The sequence below is a fragment of the Chelonus insularis genome, unplaced genomic scaffold (genome assembly GCF_013357705.1).
Source record: "Chelonus insularis isolate UGA/USDA-ARS -01 unplaced genomic scaffold, ASM1335770v1 contig_397_pilon, whole genome shotgun sequence".
NCBI lineage: Eukaryota > Metazoa > Arthropoda > Insecta > Hymenoptera > Braconidae > Chelonus > Chelonus insularis.
In genome coordinates, this window is record NW_023276552.1 from 587,966 (window position 1) to 609,677 (window position 21,712).

General features: G+C 32.7%; 3 protein-coding genes across 4 annotated transcripts in view; 2 read left to right on the plus strand and 1 right to left on the minus strand.

Moving 5' to 3' along the window:
* Positions 1-2,007: 2,007 nt before the first annotated feature.
* Positions 2,008-3,853, plus strand: LOC118067739 (transcription factor CP2-like protein 1). 2 transcript variants are annotated; one of them, XM_035084658.1, is made up of 4 exons: positions 2,008-2,199; positions 2,262-2,372; positions 2,832-2,981; positions 3,058-3,853. In XM_035084658.1, exons 2-4 carry the CDS (start codon positions 2,284-2,286, stop codon positions 3,716-3,718), a joined length of 900 nt encoding a protein of 299 aa, XP_034940549.1. In that variant the 5' UTR covers positions 2,008-2,199; positions 2,262-2,283; the 3' UTR covers positions 3,719-3,853. The 2 variants fall into 2 exon arrangements, with proteins under 2 accessions (XP_034940549.1, XP_034940548.1); XM_035084657.1 differs by having other exon boundaries at positions 2,018-2,372.
* Positions 3,854-4,003: 150 nt separating this feature from the next.
* LOC118067842 (uncharacterized) lies at positions 4,004-6,878 on the plus strand. Its single transcript, XM_035084822.1, has 7 exons — positions 4,004-4,097; positions 4,175-4,288; positions 4,363-5,062; positions 5,140-5,807; positions 5,867-5,971; positions 6,048-6,313; positions 6,374-6,878. Exons 1-7 carry the CDS (start codon positions 4,026-4,028, stop codon positions 6,876-6,878), a joined length of 2,430 nt encoding a protein of 809 aa, XP_034940713.1. The 5' UTR covers positions 4,004-4,025.
* A 156-nt stretch (positions 6,879-7,034) lies between these two features.
* hwt (heavyweight) overlaps positions 7,035-21,712 on the minus strand; it is an 86,097-nt gene continuing 71,419 nt past the window's right edge. The window contains exons 5-8 of the mRNA XM_035084792.1: positions 17,311-19,737; positions 10,569-10,749; positions 10,377-10,496; positions 7,035-9,917 (exon numbers count right to left, since the gene is read on the minus strand). Of these exons, the coding sequence (XP_034940683.1) occupies positions 9,728-9,917; positions 10,377-10,496; positions 10,569-10,749; positions 17,311-19,737 (2,918 nt within the window). The 3' untranslated portion in view covers positions 7,035-9,727. The remainder of the gene's footprint in view (positions 9,918-10,376; positions 10,497-10,568; positions 10,750-17,310; positions 19,738-21,712) is intronic.

A 21,712-nucleotide genomic window follows, 5' to 3' on the forward strand; every position in this document is an offset into this window, starting at 1 on the left:
ATCGGTATGAGTCTGAAGATATGAAACGTTTTATTCTTTTCAGAGTCCATTTCACCAACGAATCTTTCTGGTTGGTGCAGGGTTTACAGTTTTCGCAGCCTTCTTGGCACAAGATCCATCGACCATCCGGAAGATGATAAACGTCTCCACGAGACAGCAACGCATTGTCTTCACTAGATGCCGTTGGCAGGGGTCCACTATAAAACGGAGCTTCCAACAACTTCTTGTATAGAACATTGTTAAACTGGGGTGGCGACGATATTGTCTTGAACACGAACTCTCGGAGAATATATTCCCAGTATGGAGACTCCTTCAATGATGGCTGAATCAAATCAATGGGTTTAGTATTACGCGGCTTTACCGGTGATGATTCTATTGAAATTAAGTTCAAAACAGCAATCTGAAAGAAGATAAGCATTTTAGAATTTTTTCTCGAAAGAATAAATATGAATAAAGCAATTACTGATAAATACTCACTATGATTATTGAGCGAAAAATTAACTTGACAGGATACATGGTATTAGTGAAGCAATTGTTCAGGTGCACCCGCCCACTATATTTTATCAATGCACTGCAGAACTGTTCTTGCACGCTCCGTTTGACAAATGACTAAAGCCCGGTTAGATGGAGACAAGAGGCGGCTTTGCACACCCGTTTGAAACAGGACACTTGTCATAGGTATCACGGATACTATCTCCACCGGAAGCTTCGAAGAATGTCAGTGTTATTCGTGTAATAAGTCAATATTGTCTGATTGTTTCAAATCACGCTTTCAATAAATGTCACATTGTGTTAACGTATCGCTGTTTTTTTTAACTGTTTGATCATCAACATCTCAAATGTCTTGTTTTATTTTTAAAAAAATATTAAGAAGGACAAATTACACTAAAAATTATTTTATGATTAATGTATTTATATTTGAATGGAAAGTAATTAAACTAAATTACTGTAGATTAATTAAAAGATGGCACCACATCCTGGTAGAGTATAGTGTGACCATCTAGCATCAAAAACGTTCAACTATAATTTTCTTTTGATGTGTGATGGTAAGATGTGATTGAAAATGGAAATTCCTCGATAGATAATTATGCAAATACCATTATAGAGAACTATCTTATTTACCATTGAGTAAAATATTAAATTCTTCATTTGAAATGTTATTAAAAAATAATCAAGGAATAATGCATGTTCATTGCGTCTTGAAAACTTAAGTAAGTAAATAGTTCACCAATGGCTATAAATTTTAAAAGATTTTACTGATGTATTGAAAAGCCGATTATTCATCCGCTTTAAAGTTTATTTACTTTCTTGAGAATTTGTTTAAAAATCCTTTCTGCATTGTCATAATCATCTCCAATTAAAAATTTTTATCCTTTAAATTATACGATAAATTTTTATGAGTAATATTCACTTAGTAAATATCGTAATTCTGACATTTTTGCGACATAAAAAAATATTTTTAGGCCAGAAATGTTTAAGATAGAAAAAAGACCCATCTGATCTTCGACCTTTAATTTATTCAAAATATTCATTCCTTATTACTAGAAATTTTATTTCGTCAAGACAAACCCTGCAAATTACTTCACGATGAGTTTAGCAAGGTGCACTCTTGGAGACATTCTAGAAATTTACCTGACATCTTTTCATTTAAGATTAGAACCGCTATTTGTAAACCTTAAATTTTATGTAGGTTCTTGCCCATCTCTGTCCTAAAATATAAGGTCAATATTTCAAATTTAAGAAACCTTAGTACAAAACTTGGGATTGTTTTTATTATGAGAAATACAGTTGGATAGAAATATCAAAACTACCTAGCTAGTAATGAGGAGGATCTCGGCATAGGTAGGTGGATTACAATAATACTCTCCCACCGAGTGACGTCACAAGTATACCTGAAGTCCCTGGCAAAAAGTTTGCCCCCTACCCCTGCTCTTTTCTTCACTTACTATCTTTGCCAAACTGACCAATCAGGTCATTGACTTGCATTCTCCTTCCAAGAGTAACAAGTGATTTGGGGTGGGACTAGTGCGTTAAAAAAAGCCAAAACATTGGTTGTGAAATTAGTCAGTTTGTGGTAGTCGTACCAATTTGTTTTCTCTAGAGAGCATCAAAACTTAAATATTCTCCATGTCGAACTGGATGGCAGTTTTCAGTTTACTAAGCCGAGTACCGCTTCTAGTCCTGCGTGCGTTAAGTTCAGTAAGTAATTTAATTCGGTCGAAGATAACTGACTTTGCAGTATTTGCAATAACTTCGTTTAGTGAATTACAAGAAATAATTGAAATGACGGAGAAAATGGATAATAAAAGTAAAGTGGAAGATGAAGATTATGAGAAAGATGGTGATTTTGTCACGCCGATCAATAATTTGAGGTAAGTTGAATTTTTTTTCGCTATTTTTTTTTCCTTAAAACTCCATTAATATATCTAGAGTTTAATTCAATATTCTTTTTTCGACAATTCTAATACTGATTTTATAACGAATTTTATTTTAATCTCTCATGATCAATATTATTTCAACACTGTTTTCACACATTCCAACGATTATTATTTTGAAACTGCTGAACAAGTTTTATGAATACAATTTGACCAATAACAATAATGAAGAAATAATGAAAACAAATCACATCATACTCTGCTGTAAACAATCTTCATGTCATCTCTTTAAAATTTGTTGTTTCTATTTAAATATTCAACAGTCGTTGAGTGTGATTGAGTCAAATGAATCGGTTAAAATTTAATTCTGCTATGTTTCGTAAAATTGCCAAGGGTAATTTCCATAAATTCTTATTTAAAAATCGTTATTATTAATAGAGAAATTTTCTTCGACAGTTTGAATTGCAGTGGTCACGAATTATTCGAGAATGCTCTTTCGTCTTCTTTTATCAAAGCCGAAGAGTTAATGGAAGAATACGGAAGTTACCATCAATATCCACGAACGGATGACGACTTGAAAAATGATTTACACTCAAGCTCAACAAAGTAATTATAACAATTTTTTTTTTGATTAAATAAATATCTAATATTAAATTGGCTAATTAATAATGGTTATTTGTAGCTCGTTGAATAGTTTAGACAATGGCAACGCAGTTCTACCTTTCGAGCACATTTGGATTGCCCAGCTTTGTACCTGGCTACACGCTCGAGGACTTCAGCATTACGGTGCGACCTTTCCTAATTTATTCACCAACAAAGTATTTACTTTTTCTAAGCGTAAATTCATTGAAGGATGCGGACCCATCGATGGACCTCATATTTATGACACTATTCAATTGCTGCACTGGCTTCATAAAAATTGCTTTGGGCATCTCTGGCATCAGCTGGCAGGTTTTTCTATCAAGGATTTGACGTATCTCTCGAAAAATGATTTGGCATCAATTTGTGGCCGCGAAGATGCTATACGTTTGATTCACGCATTAAAAATTAAATTAACAATATATTGTGCCTTAGATTTTAACGAATGCGAATCTCATCTGTGGAAAATTATTTGTTTAAGAATGATGACTGTTGACGAATTATTGAAAGAGATTTCGCGAAAATTCCATATTCCATATAATCATATTAAGAGAATTAAAATTGTAGAATCATTAGGTATTCATATTTTACTTGATGACGATCTTTTAAGCAGTATCAAAGATGGTACGGAATATTTAATTCAAATCACTTCTCCAGCAAAGACTGGCTTTCAAGAACTTTTACTGAGACCTTTCTGTGGATAATTTTTTTTTAGTTATTGATTTTTAACTATTTAACATTTTACATTGTTATGTGCTTTGGGTACGTGTTCTTTCAAAGTTAATTCCTGATGTAAACTTCTTAATAATGCGTGACAATACATTTTTTTAATTTATTAATAAAAACCATGATGTTCTTTTTTTTATTTCTACAACCTTCTTTAATATTAACAAAAGAATTCAGTATACCTGTCAAATTATCTAGCATAATTACATTATCAAATAACCTGCTTTTTTATTTTTGATTAATTTTTAGGTGGAATAATAGTAATAGTGCTAGAAATAAAATAAAATGACACCAAATGATGCAACTTTCCAAGTCCCTTTACTTCAAATGCTCGACCTGGCATTAGGAACACCAGAAGTAATAATAAAGAATATTCTTTATCCTGCTTTTGTCATGGCACGTTTAATATTAAATTTTAAATTATTGTTTAAAAGGTAGGATCAGTAAATTTTAATATTCTACACAACTTTCTTTATATTCTATTACGTCAGACAAGTTTAAATAATGTCAAAGCAGAATATCGAGGAGATGATGCAGCTAGAATAAAAGTAAGAAATGTTTTATTATAAATTGTGGTAAAAAAATTTAGTTCACTGAATAAAAATGATACATATATTTGAAGGCTATGGTTGCATCTTTGAAAGATGGTTCAAATTTTTATCTCCATGAAAGTGATATTATTGACACGGATGGAAACATTGTACAGGGAGATTATGTTTCTGACGAAGCAGTTGTCACAGTAAATTTTTCTACCATTGATGATCAAATTCCACAAAAGAATAGTGAAGTTGAAGATAATATTGTTGATGCTCCAAAGACGAGAACAGTTGTAAATGTTCAGCCAGCTGATAAAGCAGATAATGATCAACAATCTGTGGATGAAGATTTATATAAGAAAATTCATCAAATGAATAAACGAATTACTGATTTAGAAATAAATTTCGAGTATATTCTTGATGATGTAACAAACCTTCGAGAAATTATCAGTGCATCTCAGCCAGCTGAACTTGAACCATCAATGCTTCCAGAGGCAAAATCATTATTCAATGAATCTGATTATAATGAAAAATTTCACCAAGAAAAAATATGGGCAGAAGAAAATACAGAAGAAGAAGATATAGAAGATAATAAAGCAGATGAAGGAGACAATGATGAGGAAAATAAACAATTTAAAGATTTTAGTGATGATAAGATATTAATTGAAGAACAAAGGGATGATATTAAATCATCAGTTTATGCCAGCAAGGTCTCTGGTTTAACAACAGCTAGCTTAGCAGCAAGCAAAATATCCCAACAATTTTCAAAAAGCTTTAACTATGCGGGTATGATGGGAATATAATATTCTACCAATTGTAACATTTTCTTTCTGATAAAATAAAACGTATATTAAATTTTTTAGGGCAGTTAAATAATCTAAAAGAAGAAGTATCATCTTTAAAAAATGACATGGCAAAAATAATGCAGGATGTTGCAGAAATTCGTTATCATGTCGACCAACTAGTAGTTGATAAAGAAGAAATTGCAGAGAAAGCAGCAGAAAAAGAAGCTGTTAGTCGTGATATCATTGATGTGATTGAAATACAATCTGTAGGACAAGTATCTTCAGATATTCCTCAAACAGTTGATGAAGCAGAGACTTTTATTGAGGAAGTAGATGTTTTTAGTGTAGAAAGTCTTCCGAATTCCGAAATACTAGCTGAGGATCAATCAGAATATAGTGATGGTAGAAAAAGTAGCAAAAAACTTGTCTCAACTGTTTCGACATTAAGCAAACCAGGTAAAGACTCGACAAATGATGATGAAACATTAAAGGATTTCAAAGATGAAAAAAAATCATTAATTGCAATGATCGAGAAGGTGCAAAATAAGCACGAAGAAGATTTCAAAAAAATTGATTCTCGTGTCAAGGTGTTAGAACAAATGTTAAACTTTGATGGATTCGAAGGAATTAAAGGAATGAAAGATGTTGTACAAAATATCAAAAATATTGAAATTGATATTGAAAGAATGAATTGGACTATTGAAAATTTGAATAAAGAAAAGGAATCACGTGATAAAAATATGGATGTAATTATTTATATTTTACAATGGTTCTCACAAGTACTAAGTAACACATATTTTTTTAGATTTTAACTGAGCAAGTGGAGCTACTTAAAATCATGAAAGCGGATAGAGAAGACCTAGAAGATGCGTTAGCCAGCAAAGCTGATGCTACAGTTGTTGATAGAAAGGTCTAGAGCAGAATTTAAATCTTTTCCCTTGAATTACATTTTTTTTTAATAAAATGTGAATGATTTTTATTTTTAGGTCTCATATAATCGCTTTGATACTGCATATGAAGAGCTCACTAATGCTTTGGAAGATACAATATTGAAATCAAATCAACAAGAAACTGCATTGAAAGAAACACTAAATACTGTTCAGCAAGAAATTGATAACAAATTGGATAAAACAGAGGTATCTCCTATCCAAGAATATATGGAAGAAAAACTCCAGGCATTGCAAGATAAACTCAAACAATTGAATATGAAAAAACGTGAAAGTGAAGCAGCAGGAGCTAAAAAAATATTAACGTAAAATGGTTCTCATAATAAAATGTTTTATTAACACTAAATTTAACAATTTATTTTTAGAGGTCTTCAATGCATTACTTGCGATAGAGATGTAATCATGAAAAGAGAACAAAATGCGCTAGATTATGCAGATCCAATGCCTTATCGTAAAATGATTAAGCCTTATTTGACATATAAATTGGATCAAACGAGGAAACACCCGAGACGATTTCCAGCTAAACACATAAACCTATTTACTGCCGCAGTTCAAGACATGAACAAACATAAGTTTTTGTCACATGATATCATGGAAAAATCGTCTAGAGATCATTTTAGTAATCGATATTGTGGAGGTAGTCACACCATTACAACACCACAGCAGAGAGTTATGAGAATGGGTCATTTTCTTACGGATTGGGGTCCAGAAATAATTCAATTAAACAAAGGCACTGTACGAGGAGCTGATGGGCAACTTTATCATTGCAGACCTATGCCACCTGGTACAACTAATGTGCCTAAAGTATGTGGACTTGATGAAAATGTATGTTGTAATCTCGTTGACAAATCAGAAAATTTCCAAGGTTAAACATATTTAAAAAATATAAAAAAAAATTATTGCATTCAATATTCTAAAAATATTGAATGAATTGTTTTCTAAAAAGAAAAATTGCATTGTGTAAAATCTTTTGTTGAATAAAATTACTTGAACAGTCAATTTTATAGATATTTATTAAATGTTTCATTACTTGACATGGTAATTTATCAGACATTAAGATTATATTGGACATGATCTTTCTTAATAAATAATAAATACCTAATTATTAAGGGACGACTAATAGGCCCTATACGACCTGGACTAGACTTAATAATTATTACAATATTAATCATTTTACTGGAGCTGATCTACGTCATATAAACTTTAAGGTACAAGGAGTATCTACACGTCAGCCATAATCTTAATCATGTGATACGACAGTATAGAATAAATATTAGGGTTGCTTATCTAAAATAATAATATTGATAAATATAATTACAATAATCAATAATAATTATAATAATATTAATAATTAACACTAGAGTTTAATGCGAATTTTATGACTTATGAATAAATCAACATATGAAACACGACCCACGCAATTAATATTGTGCTAAGAGCAGTGACGAAAAATATATTACCTTATTATATGGCCTTTAATAATATAATTATATTTCCATTAAACGATCACGTCGATATGCATCATGTATTAATTACAATTAATAATACTGGCAGCTTAAAATACGTGCTTAATTAATAATTATATTCAAATGATTACTATTGGATAGGACTGGATTTCTTTCAAATCTACAAACAAAACACCCTATATTTAAAAAATAGAAAAATATAAATGTAATATAAATTTCAACGGATCAATCATCTTGCGCAACTTTGTACACCTTCTTCAACAGTTTTCCCCCAGCTATGTTTCACTTTCTAATTTTTTTTTTTTCATTTCGTTAATTTTTTCATATTTGTCATAAGACGGTTATGGACGTATTCGTTAATAAATTATAAATATAAGTATGTCAATATAACTGAATCACACCTACTCATGTTGAGATAGATAATTATTCTAGAGAAATTATGATAGCTTAAAAAGTAATTTAATTTTGTTTATCGAATTATCGTTAATTGATTAATCAATTAATTGATAAGTAAATTATTTGATGTTCATTGCACACGATGATACATAACTAATACATAGTTATAAAGTATCAATAAATCACAGATGAAAACTAGGCTAATTCTGTAACAAATTATTATCACATGAAAAAATATGTGTTTGTTGCATCGCAATCGTTTAACACTTATATTTATGCATTGTTAAGAATTGATGACCCATGATTTATCAACTAATAAATCATTACCATTTATAATTAAATTTAGTGTTACAGTTTGACTGAAAGCTATTCATTAAATCAAGTATTAAATTTTATGCTACTAAGTCTAAACTAAATGACATAGAAGGAAAGAAATAAAAGATTGAGTAACTAATTTAATAGTTTTTGACATTTTAAATAATTTGAGGTACAAATTCTTGATATTTTTATGGAAGTTCAACTTTGGCATTGATTAGAATAAAAATTTAATTGTCCTTTGCCGAATTTTTATTGTGTTTATTTGGATGGAAGATTTTTTAATCTCTTATTCTATGAGACAATTCTTCTTTTCACGGTGCAGTCGAGTGGAAAATAAAACCATTATTTTAGAAACTTTATGATTGTTTCGAATAGTTTTCTCATTCAAGTTAAAATTGAATTTTTTTATTTTCGCATGTTTTGTATATAAGTTCCTGTTTCTTTAAATCAATAAATATAATAATAACCTAACATATTTATAACTTTAAAAGAATTATTTACTTTCAATTAAATATAAAAATTATAATAAATCAAGTTAAATTTTATTTTTTTAAAACAACTTGAATTTAAAAATTATTTTCTTACTCTTTTATTTTTTTTTGTCCTCAAACCTCCTGTACTTGAAATACATGATTGTTGGTATGAATTTTAGCTTCACTTAATGCAATATTAGTTGCATAAAATAAGTACTTTCTTTTTAATAATCATCAATGTGGAAAATTATGTAGACATGATGACTTTCCAAGATAATTTCTAATCTCAAATGCTTTTTGTTTTTAAATTTTATTTATCAAAATTCAGTTTTATTTTTTCGGTAAAAATCATTACATTGTCTCTGACTCAATAAATTATATTGTATCAGTTCAGAAAAATTTTCAAAGTTAACGTTCGTCTAAAATGCATTATGTAGTATCAAGTGTAGCGGAGGTAGATTACGCTATTAATTGGGGAAGACAACTAGATTTTCTTCGGACGTACATACGTTGCTCGTAATACAGTTACGTAAGAGTACGTTTTACCAAAAACATCTAAAATTCCCTGAAGTACATTACATACATAGTAAAGAATTGATCTTTGTTAATAAAATTATCCAGACACAAATTTAAAAAACATTAAAATATTTTTTTTTAACCAATTAAAACCTAATATTTATCAAGCTCTTTTTACTCATTTCATTTGTTAGTTTTTTAATTGAATGTATATTTACGAATGAATCTGTCGTATTTTGTACTGTAATAATTTTTATGATTCACCGACAACGTAGTAATCCAATCAATTCAATTATTGTCCTCTCACAGATGATCCCATCTCTTTCGTAAACAATGCATCGTGCTATGGATACCAAATCGAGCAAATTTTACAAAAACATTGAGAATAATTTACGTAGAAACGTGCATTGCTTATTTGTCTTCCTATCTCCATGTCTTTATCATAAGATCGACTGAGAATCCATTGCACGTATTTTTCAATGACAAGTCCATGTGCTCTTCATGAAATATATAGATGATCAGCGCCTTAAAGGGCGCTACGATAGAAGCGCTACAACAGTTGCGCTATGACTGGATGCAAAAGACACATATGTTCAGCTCCTCGTATCGGAAGACGATTCACGCTGAAATGACGAACCATTTCTGGTATACTGTCAAATGGTTTACTAAATTGTCCTAGAATGTAAGCATTTAATTCTTCATTCTTCTGTATCCTCATATGCATAAATCCTCGAGCACTCCTGAAAAATTTCAACAATGTAAGAATGCTTGGTATTTTTTCATACTTCAAAATATTTTTAAGTCTTATATACGTGCAGAGATGAATCTTTGGAGAGGAAAACATCTAAGTTATGTAAAGAGAAAATAAAAGAAACATTTTACCGTACACTGAAAAATTATTTTATGATTATGGAAAAATCTGAAAGTATCAAAAATAAACCGAATTAGAAATTTTATTAAATCAGAAAAATATTTTACAATAAAATTTTTACCTTTTGGAAAATTATTTCAAAGTGTAGATAAAGACTGTTTCAGTATAGAATAATCATAACAACTCTCGATGAATTAATAAATGAAACAAAACTTGAAAAAAGTCACAAATCTTTTATATACCATGAACAAAATGTAAATTTGAAAGCATACAAAAGTGTGAGGATTTCAAAGGATCTGTAACTTATGTCAAACTTTCATCGACTTACTTCAACGACAAAGAATAATCCTGCTTAGTCGATTCACTGTTTCTCACAAGGTAGCTTCCTTCTCGCAAGAGTCTCAGTACTGCCTCAGCCTCGATTCTCGTTATCGATCCATGATACCATCTGAAAATAAAATGAATTAATTTTTTTTTTCTCAACATTTCTAATTAGTATTCGTTGAATTAAAATAATTACCCTTGTCTTTCAAGTGGTAATTCAACGTCTACAAGATCCGCAGATGCACGGCTAGTTGTTAGCTCAAGACCAAGACTCAATCCACCAGGTTTCTTCATCATTGGGAGACCACCCCCATTTCCGCCATTTCCACCATTAGCTTCCAAGTTAAGCGTCATCTTTGGACGCGCCACACTGCCGCCTGAAATGAGTCATACACCAGTTAGACGTCGCGTCAAGCTTTTCCCAACCTCTGATAGTCTGGTACACTAATATCTGAGGGTTTTATGAGCTATGATAATCGGGTCAAATTGCAATCGTTCCCCAGTGAGTCCTCAGTTAAGAGTATATTTACTTTTTAGCGTAAGCAATATCTCTAAACCACGAAAGTTAATATTTTCTCTGCAAAATTAGTTTGTAATTACTAGCAATATATTTTTTCTTCAAAGCAATCAAAACTTTTGATGGATCAGGGAATCAGTTCCACTTGTCTACATGTTATTGGAATGTAAAATCTATTAATTTATATACATAAAATATTGCTGAAGTCATAGTGTCAGTTAATATAAAATATTGTCAGGAAGGATTATAATCGCGCGAGATTGAAGCTTAGAAAGCTGACAAACTGTCGAAAGCTGCCATGTGTTCATATACCAATCACTTGTCTCATGGATAAATCGTAGAGAAACGATAGTAGATGTGACTCAACCTCCACGATAATTTCGTTTATGCCGTGGCAATCTTTAGTAGTTAAGTTGCAAGAGAATGACACGGGTATAGGAAAATTGGTCTGACGGCTGTATCGTTGAGTTAGCAATACTTAAAGATAACATAGTTGGAAACTTTTTCGTGGCTATATGAAAGAATTGATAAACAAAGAAGTTGACTTCTATTCTCCGACCCTTCCAATTTTCTTCGTGGTTGAATCTTACATTTTATTTCTCAAGAGTTTGTGTTATCAAATATTAACGAATCTCCAAGCTTACTTCTCCACTCTTTCAGATTGGCGTTAGCTGGTTTATTAAATTCGATTTGGTGATTCAACACAGATTTATGGTGGTTGGAGTACATTTATTTTTACAATCAAGCTAAAAGAGAATGCGGTTTGATGGTAATTTTAGAATGGAGTTCTGGTAATGATTATTTCATTTAAAAAATTTGGACATAAACTCTTTTTTTTTTTTTTTAGAAATATTTAAATTAAAAAAAGGTAGATCTTTTTTAAATAAGGGGTTTTTCTAAAAGCAAAGTTGTAAGGGTAATTGAATCATCTTTTAATAAGTTGTCAATTTTAATGATCCGTCATGTTCCAGGATGCTATAATATTCCATATTTTTAGCTTATTACAGGAAAGAACTGTGTTTGATCAGCAAAGAGATCTTTTTTGTATTCAATTATTAGAATCTATGTGAATTGATCTGTATTCATGTACTAGCCATCTCTCGTATGGTTTTAATATCCGTTGCGGACGGAGGTACGCCTCAATCAATTTCTCCTTATCCTCAAAGGTTGGTCTACAGGGAAATGGAAAAACCCAAGTAACGGAAATCGCACCGTGTGGCAAAAAGACTCATGTGATCAGTCTGTGTGTTGAATTGGTGTGGAACACTTCTTATCAAAAAACAGACTCAATGTAATTACACGTAAAAGTCCATCCCAAAACCTGATTCCCCGTCGATAGAAAAAGCGGGGAAAAAAGAAAACTTACAGCCGGACTGAATGAAATAGACAGGAAACGATAGGGGAATAAATGAGCGATTCATTTCCACGTGTGTGGTGTTCTTCACAAGATAATTGTTCATTATTAATACGAGAGGTCTTGATAAATGGACCTTTAATTAATTATTCAACAAACAAGATCTGAAAATGTAATCAACATGTTCGACATAAACTATAGCTTCTAAGTATCGATAACATTTGCACATTTCTCGTACACCCTTGGGTAAAATTCTCCAGACAGGGAAAATCAGATTCGAATGAAGTGACAGATCGCCCAAAGGCAGGAGACGTATATCCTATGCTTCTCACTCAATCGTTCCCTTATTCTCTCACTCCAGAAGCGGAAGACAAGGTGAACCACGCTTTGGATATTTCTATTGGGTCTCTAGGGAAATTTCTAGTCACGAACAGACGGCGTTGAGGACGTCTCATTCGTGACAGAAGAAAACAGGAAAAGAAGACGAGTACACTTTTAATTTCCTAAAGTAAATCAAGATCTATATTCTCTTCAACTAATTTGTTTTCTTTTTCCCTTCACTAACATTAAATTATTACATACTTTTTTTAATAATTAAACAGTGAAGTCAATAATAATATTCCTACTTGTAAATACTTTTTAGTTCGAAGAAAATAATTTTTAATGTTTGGATTTTATAAAATAAATATTAGTATTCTGTTGAAAACAGGAATTGTCACAAAGAATTTATAGCTTTGCTAAAATATTCTATTTGCGATTTGTTTTCCGACGAAAAGCTTACCAATCTGTTTATACATTTAATATATCCGACATCCATGTATGATAGCTCAAGTCTTTAGCTGCACATGGTGTCCAAATATCACCCCTTTTATCTGTCATCCCTACTTTCCCTTCTGACCTCATCATCCCCATCGACATTGTAACAAACACTAGTTGCCTGCTCTGAATGCCTGATGCATCTTTGTCTTCATGAAATATGAAGTGCGAAGGTGGAAAGGTCGTAGACGAAAACCTTTTCCCATCCTTTACTCGTCCGTCATCGCAATTTACCCTCGTGGATTACTACTGAGTTTTCCCATCAGCGACAAAGCATTTACTGATGCTCTCAGCACAAGAGCCACTATACTCGTCAAGATTTTCAGTAGAAATAAAATAATCTGTAGCACTTAAGTTGTTCTCTAAGACATTCTGCTAATGAATGAATTTATGTGACAATCCAATATAACTCTAATGTGTTGTAACAATTTAAGTAATTGTTTTTTTTATTTTTAGAAGTAATCATTATTTTTATTGTCTTTATTTAAATAAAATATGATGATCATATGTCTGTGTTCTATCTTAAATATTCACTTGAATAGTTGCTTGTTTCTACCCCTCGTTTTCATTCGACATTTTTTTCATGATGTGTTCAACTTTTCTTTTTTAGAACCAGCGAAAAAAGTCAAAGGCACAAAGCATGTAATATCCCACACTCTTTCTATAAGAGAATGACGTGGGACTAGAATTTTGTCAAACCGCGTGATTGGAATATTTTTACTTTTTGATGAATATTAAATTTAAACCCAGCAATGCTCAACTAAATTTTCAACTACTTTTTTCATAACTCCATCAAGCAAACTGCAATATCTTATCTTTTGGAAACGCATTTAACTCACAATTCAGTCAACCGAAAAGACTCCGATAGGATGGTAGACTTCTTTCTTTCTTCCGTTAACGACTGAGTAAGAATTATAGACGTTTGCGATTATCAAATGGCTCGTATTAACTCGAGATTTTTCCGGAAATATGATAGTGAATGAAATATTTATTTATGCTTTATTCGTGGTTTTTTGTGATGCTAATATGCCTGATGCAAAATTCATCTTTTTTATCATAATAAAAATTTCCTTGTGAATTAAAGTTATTTCCAATTTATGCTCATTGCATCATAAACTTCCAGTTTGTTAAATTGATTGACATTAGATAAGTTGGGAACTTATTTAAAAATTGACTATATTATTCGGAAAAGATTGATTGAACAGGTCATTGTGAAATGGAGGATTTTATCTTCAAAAATTCCAGGAATATTTTCCAGAAGACATTCAGCTCACTAAAAATTCATGGACAAAAATAAACAGGAGAGAGCTATGATAGAAAATCAACATGAAATATTTTTTTTTTCCACAACACCTAAACAAAAAAATTATGATGATTTGATGTGACGACATGTTCAATGTCGAAGAAAGTTTTTAGTGATGGAACACCGCATATGTTTCTCAAAAATCAGGGGAAAAAATGGTGACGTTGATGAACTTGGCAAAGAAGCAATTTGCGATAAAAAATACGTAAGAAAGGCCAGAACATGAAATTCAACTTCTATTTTCCATACGTCGTAAAATCGAAAAGATCATTCGTTCTTTCACCCTCAACTGTTCAGCAAGTAGAGCGTGATATTTCCAATATTACCAATACGCTAACGTCAGCGTACGGTGTAAAAGCACGCAGGGAATTTTTCTGTCCAACTCCAAACTTGTGTGAGACCATACACAATAAATGTGAAAGTTTGTGAACAAAACTAGGCATTTTATCGGGTTGAGCCTGAGGCTGATGGCAGCCCTGGCTTTTGTCTGGAAGAACAATGTAGTTTTTCCGAATTCATCTATACTTTTAGTGTCTATTGTTTCCTTTGATCTTCTCGATGTCATTAATGTTTTAATTACGATGGCTTAAAAGTCGTAGAAGATTGTTTTATTTACTCAATATTATTCAGTAAATAATAAATAATAAATAGTAATGTTTATTAATTATTAATATTGACTAACATCATTATTCCACTAAATTACTAAACTTGAATAAGTTAAAAATTTTTTTAATAATAAATATCCACGTAATATTACATTCACACAGCTTGTTAATTTATGAGTTAATTAGGGAATAATTACCAGGGCATGTCTGTAGCTGATAAAAGTACCTTTGATGCAAATTAGAATTTTTTAAATTAAACCATATGTTATGTCTGACTAAACATTATTTTGATGTAATGTATTAGAGTAATTTCTATTTCTGATAACAAGTTATTTACAAAGATTTTATTTATTGACATGAAATAATTCTTTTAATGCATTTAATTATATTGATTTAATTGATGATTCTATGATTAACCACTAACCAATGCCACGTCTGTTTGCATTTATCAAATCTCTTAATAATTAACAAACACAGTCAAAACAACCTCAAATTGATTAAATTACTCCATTTAATTAAAATTCATGCTCAACAGACAAATATTTTACCCAATTAGATGATCCAATTTATTCCTATCTTATTAGAGAATTATTAGTTTATCATGAAAGAAAAATTCCTGTGAAAATGATAAAGAATATTTCCTGATTGTGACTACTGTATTGTCGTCATATGTCATAAAATATATGATGATTAAGTATTTACTGATTAATGACTACCTGTTAATTTCGTGGTCGGATTGAACACTATCACGCGATACGTGTAACAGACTAATTGTTGATGAAGACTCTACACCTAGTACTGTGAATGACCGCAGCTGACATAGCGAATCCAGAAATAACAAGACTCGTTATCACTGTGGTTTTATCTCTACGGCAATTATTTTATTGACAATGATGTCATTGAAAGAAATATTTTGAATGATCGTTATAACACTTGTGGTAAACCAGATGAAACATCCTAATGAGAAAGATGTTTTTTATTATAGAAGATCCTTTTTCCAGAGAACTGATAAGCTGGATGATTTGATTTATTCTAAGAAGGGCTAAGAGAACAATCGATCATTTCTGCGAAATACACCATAAGAAGACAAATAACTTTTCTTTGATATCCTTTCGATCATGTCGTAATCCCGCTCAATCTCAATTTTTTTACCATTTTTATGACAGTAAGCATGTATAAACATGTACATTATATTCATTTGAGGTAGGAAAAAAATTAATTACATTCAGAAGAAAATTAATTACACAGTTGTATAACAAAATTGCAGATGATTGATTTACTCATTTAATTTAAAATGAGTTTATTTAAAAACTTGATGAAAACATTGTAATTAAAACATCATGGAATATTTTAGCTATAGGAATGATACTCTATTGATTCAACATTTCTTTCAATTAATTCTATCTCAATTTATCTTCATGCAATAATGTAGCTGTGGTTGGAATGACTAACGTAAATGACGCTTGCAGTATTAATCAATTACATGTTGCACGATATTTATGATTAATAAAAAATTTCAACGAGTTTGTAATCATCATTATTACAGTTCAATGTGTACATATATCGAAGTTTAAAGTTTTACCCCATCAATAGCGTCTGTTGCCGTAGGCTGCAGGCTGCTATTCCATGTTCGCATTAGGGCACTCGCAATTTGGACCACCCCTTGTGTTCATCGGGTAGACGTGACGCGTTCAAAGTCCCATCAAATCCGAACGCGACAGCTAGGGGTTCGTATCGAAGCTCGCATATTACCAGGCAACTTAATTCCACGACTAATTTTCTCTTTTGCTTGTATATTGTATATAGCTAAAGTCGAACATCAAAAATCTCTTTAATACTTTATGGATTTTATCATCTTCTCTTTAAACGAAAATACTGGCTATCCTAGATTGTTTCGACTATCAAATTATTCATCAATATATAAACAGTTGAATGAAATAAAAATTATTGAATAAGTAATATGCAAAAGAATATTTAAAATTATTTATCTGAATGACTTGACAACTACTTGATCTTAAGATTATTTATACCCAGGTGTTAAGTAGGGCTTAACGACATTAGTTCCTGTCTGGGAGGTTCATAACGCAGAGTATCAAATTACGGTCTTTCCCTCATTCTCTGATGAGTCTTTAGTTTGCGTTGTCCCATCTTCCCCTTTCCAAAATGTGGTGTTTTTATAAGTCTAATGGTTGCCCGTTCTCTTTATTATACAAAATAAAGGGATACAAGTATAGGATACACAACTACTGTTATACTATCGATTTTATTATAACTACCTTAAAGTGCCTTTTTAGATAAGCTTCATAAACTCTTAATGACAATAATATAGCATGTAGTGCTTACCGAAGAGTGGAGGTGGGTCAACATCTCTAATTGAAAGGCTTGAAGAAGCTTGAGAAGCACTGGATTCTGTACTCTGTGTACACCTTAATCTCCTTCTTAATTTTGGCATGTCAAATGGAAGATCCCTGAGATCTACGCTAGTTGCACTGCCTGAAGTGGTTGCATCCTGCTGCATAAGCAGTCTTCTTCTACGAAGTTTTGGCATATCGAAAGGTAGATCAGATAAATCAGGTTCATTGTCAACTAAATTGATATTGTCGATTTGTGGTTTGAGTAAATGAAAGCCAAATGGTTTACATTTAATGCCTGCACGTGATTCAATAGAAATACCACTGTCTGATCCTTGAATTTCAGCATCCCCAGATGACGATGATTGAAGAGCTAAATTGATTAAATTTTTATTCTGTGGTGCTCGACGTTTTTTAAACGAGGTATCTGTTGATGGGGATACAATATTTGTGGTATTTGTATTTGTGTTAACATTGGTTGTAATGTTTTCAGTGGATGTTTCTTCTGGTGATGCTTTTTGAGAATTGTTGTTACGATTGTTATCCGAAGTTTCAGAAGCTGGTTCTTGCGACGACTTGTCGGATATGGGTGATAAAATGTGAAGTTTGGATGCATGGTAAGTTAGAAAACCAGAAGCAGGTTGTTGATGATGATGGTGATGATGATGGAAGCAATTTGTACTACCGCTATCAGAACTGTGAGAACTTAAGCTCGTACTGTGTCTACTTTCTGAACTGCTGGTTGACCTATTTCCCTCGCTAGTACTGCTTCTCAATGATTCCATACTACCTCCGCTGCTACTGGTTGCCATACTTTCAGTACTGGAGTATCCGATTCTTCGTCTAGTTTGACGAAGTTTAAATTCTATCAAGCCGGACTCTCTCTTGGGTCTCGGCAGATCACCCTCAGCTTCATGTGGCCTTCCCTTGAACTCCATAATCGGTCTACTCTCTCTGACCAAGCTTCTTGGACGTTGTCGTTCTTCTTTTGGCCTTCCTTTGAACTCGAGAATAATCTCTTTTTCTGTTCTGCGAACATATGATTCGTTGTTCTCTTGTACCAAGCTTTTAGGTCGACTTTTGATCTCCAGAATGCTACTCTCGCTGCTCTGAGGGGAATCCTTAGCTCTCAGCGATTTTACAGGCAGTCTCATGTCCTTTAGTCGTGGATGGTCAGGCTGTGAGGGTAAATTTGGTGCACTGCGAATATTCAATAGAAGATGATCTTTATTTCCATGGAATTTAACAGGCAAAGGCGCAGTTGAAGGTGGCGAAGGAGTATATTCTCGTGTGGGGAGTCGGGGAGATGATACCTTTTCATCTCCAGAATTTATTTGAAGAGATTCTATTTCTTGAGAAATACTCGTAATATCAGTCGGATGATGTTGCAATCTACCAGGAATTGGCTTTGGTCGCAATAAGACAACTTTTCGTCTGTGGTCTTTTGATTGTTGTTGAGATTCTATATAATGAATCTGTGATGGTGGCTTTGATGCTTCAACCGACGAACTTGCTCTAGATTGAGATGTATTTACATTTGTTCTCACATGAGAGTGTAACACTGGATGGTTTGTAACTCTGTCAACATCATCAAGGTCGTCATCAGACCGACTAACTTTACTATCAAACGCTGTCTCATACAAATGCCGTTGTCTAGCCATTTCTTCGTCATCAATTTCTTCAATATCTTCTTCTTCAATATCTGCTTCGTCTCCAGGTTTCTCAGCTTCAACGTCGTATTCGTCTTCAATGAGCGCTGGTTGCTGTGGCTCTATGCGTTTCGATCGTCTCAGTTTGCGCACTTGATGTCGCGCAACCTTTATTGGTGCTTCTAACTCATCTTCGTCAGCTGATGCCACGCACATACACACAGTATTGGGTAGATCATGACTTAACAGACGATGTGGAGGCATCAGGGTGTGATCCCACTCAGTAATAATACACGATGAGAGTATCTCGTTGTTCTTTGATGGTACTGCATGCTCGCTTCCCGTAGGACTTACTAGATCTTGACTTTGTTGTGGGTTTGAAGAAGAGACGTAAGGTGAACCTCCATCACCAGCGACTGAATTCCTTTTAGGTAAAACCGGCGTTCTCGATCTGTCACCTGGTACGTCAAGGCTTACACTTTTTCGATACTTATTGGGCTGAGTCTTTTGTTGTTGTTCTGGTGTTTTAAAAAGATCTCCGTAGTAATAAGGTGATGGATGACGCACTGGTGGATTGGATTCAGTAGGTGATTGGTCAGTAATATGAACCAAAGCCACACAATCCACAGTCACACCGTCTTGAGATATTGAATTATTACTCAAACGGGAGTCTTTTCCTGCAGTGGACGCTCTCGAAGGATTTTTAAATTTACGTTGATAAGAATGGCCTCGGAGTTCTTCATTGCAGGAAGAGTCAGACGCCGAAGGATCTAGAACAAAAATAATTGTACCATTATTTGAAAGTCTTTTAATAATGAAAAAGAAAAAATATATTTTACATTTTTATGAAATGAAAAATACCAATAAAGCAAAATTTTCATAATCGTCTCAACCATCAGAGGGTCTTGAAGGTTGCTGTTCAACAATGAGGGGATCGTTTCTTGGAGAAATTGCCACGGAATATTTTGAAATCACTTTTTTCAGCCGCAATATTACGCTAATGGTATTGCTAGTGCTAGCACTTTATTATTTTTAGTATAAAATAAGTAAAAAAAAATTCTTTCGACATGTAATACACCATTTAATATCATTGAAAAAACGTGAAAGAAGCAAATAAGATTATTACATTGAAATCTCAGTCGTATAATTAGATATTAAATATTAACTTAATCCAACAATAGACCATTTATCCTAAATCTAACTCATTTTATCCATCTCTTTCTAGGACTAGTCAATACATAATAAATGAACGGATGAAGATCAAGAAATCGGATTTAAGAATGAAAGGCGAACGTGGTCGGCGTCTTTAAGTACGTGGTTGAGTAGATACGAGAACTGAAAATAATGGTCGCATTATGCTTACTGAGAGCTTAGGGAAAGACTGGTTCCTCCTCCTGTTACTTGAGCAGTGAACTGACTCCATAAACCATACAGTTCTGCTCGTGACAGGTACACTGTCGCTCTGGAGTTGTAGTAAACTTTCGTGGAGGAAAATTACTGCAGCGAATAAAAGCTTCAGTTAGAGAGCTAGACAATCAATGAAGATCATCTTTTATCTTCAGATTTTATAATCGATTAAATTGAACAAATTCTTATTGTTAAGTTCATTAAAGTTCACTTCCATTCTCAGTTTAAGCTGTTTAAATTACTTAAAGAACATTTGACTCGCGGCAGAATTAATTTCAATTAAGTTTCACATCAGAAAGAGAATCCGTAAAATTACATTCATTAAACAGACTTGGTAAGCACCTGGTAATTTATGATACTTTGGAGCATTCGAGAGATTAGAATTCCCACATGTTTGTCAAAGGGCTTTTTGAGGTATTTTTTTCCTTGAAATATTGAAGGAATATAGCATTAAAAATTTCTAAATATTATTTTAAGCAGTCGGTAGAAGATGTCTTATGAAATTACACAATAGGAAGCTCTACCCTCACCTTGTGCTTTAATAAATTGAAAGTAGAAGAAGCAGAAGTCGTACTAAAGGGAAAAAGCAGAGGAAAAGAAATATGAATATGTATCTACAGCTGTTTCTTCAATGTCCAACCCTAGGCTTTCATTCTTAAGCCAAGGAAATTTTCTGAGGAAGAAATATAAATTTATTCTGATGAGATTTCGTGGTTTACAATGTAGTGAGAATACATAAAATCAAAGGGTTAAGGTTGATAAAAGTAAGCCGGACTTTTACTGGTCTTCATTAGCAGCAAGGAATTTTAGAGTAGCTTGATTACGTGATCCGCACGAAATCCAGTGGCCTACCACACTCGATCTCCATCCCTAACAGGAAGCGATGTAATTCTAGGAGGGAATGATGGTTTTGCGAAATACCCCAGTTGTCCTGATGCCTCGGCGCTGATCATCGAATCGCCTGGATATTGATTACCGATGGATAATCTGATTTGAACGATATACACGTACCCGCGGGGTAGATATACTGACAAACTCGAGTGCGTATACTGAGGGTTGGGCGTTCGTTTCGTTGATACGGCGAGAGTGCAACCCTCTAATGAATCTATTACGGAACGTCGAACGATGTTGCTGCTTTACAATCACTGCAGATCCGTGAGTTGTGATTCGTTTGCACATAAATGTGTGGCAAACTGTAAATTTATTGTTATAATTTTTTATTTTCTATATATTTCCCAGAGGTGTCTCAATTACTTTGATCACTCGTCTGTAAATGTCTAGTGGAAAATTTCGTTTAAAATATACTTTTAAAAGTGTATGTTGTCTGAGGGGTATTAT

Coding starts and splice junctions, on each gene's coding strand:
- LOC118067842 (XM_035084822.1), top strand. CDS start 4,026: ATGACACCAAATGATGCAACTTTCCAAGTCCCTTTACTTCAAATGCTC. Junction 4,289..4,362: donor ATGATGCAGCTAGAATAAAA/GTAAGAAATGTT, acceptor ATATATTTGAAG/GCTATGGTTGCATCTTTGAA. Junction 5,063..5,139: donor AAAAAGCTTTAACTATGCGG/GTATGATGGGAA, acceptor TAAATTTTTTAG/GGCAGTTAAATAATCTAAAA.
- LOC118067739 (XM_035084657.1), top strand. CDS start 2,128: ATGTCGAACTGGATGGCAGTTTTCAGTTTACTAAGCCGAGTACCGCTT. Junction 2,373..2,831: donor ACGCCGATCAATAATTTGAG/GTAAGTTGAATT, acceptor TTTCTTCGACAG/TTTGAATTGCAGTGGTCACG. Junction 2,982..3,057: donor TTACACTCAAGCTCAACAAA/GTAATTATAACA, acceptor GGTTATTTGTAG/CTCGTTGAATAGTTTAGACA.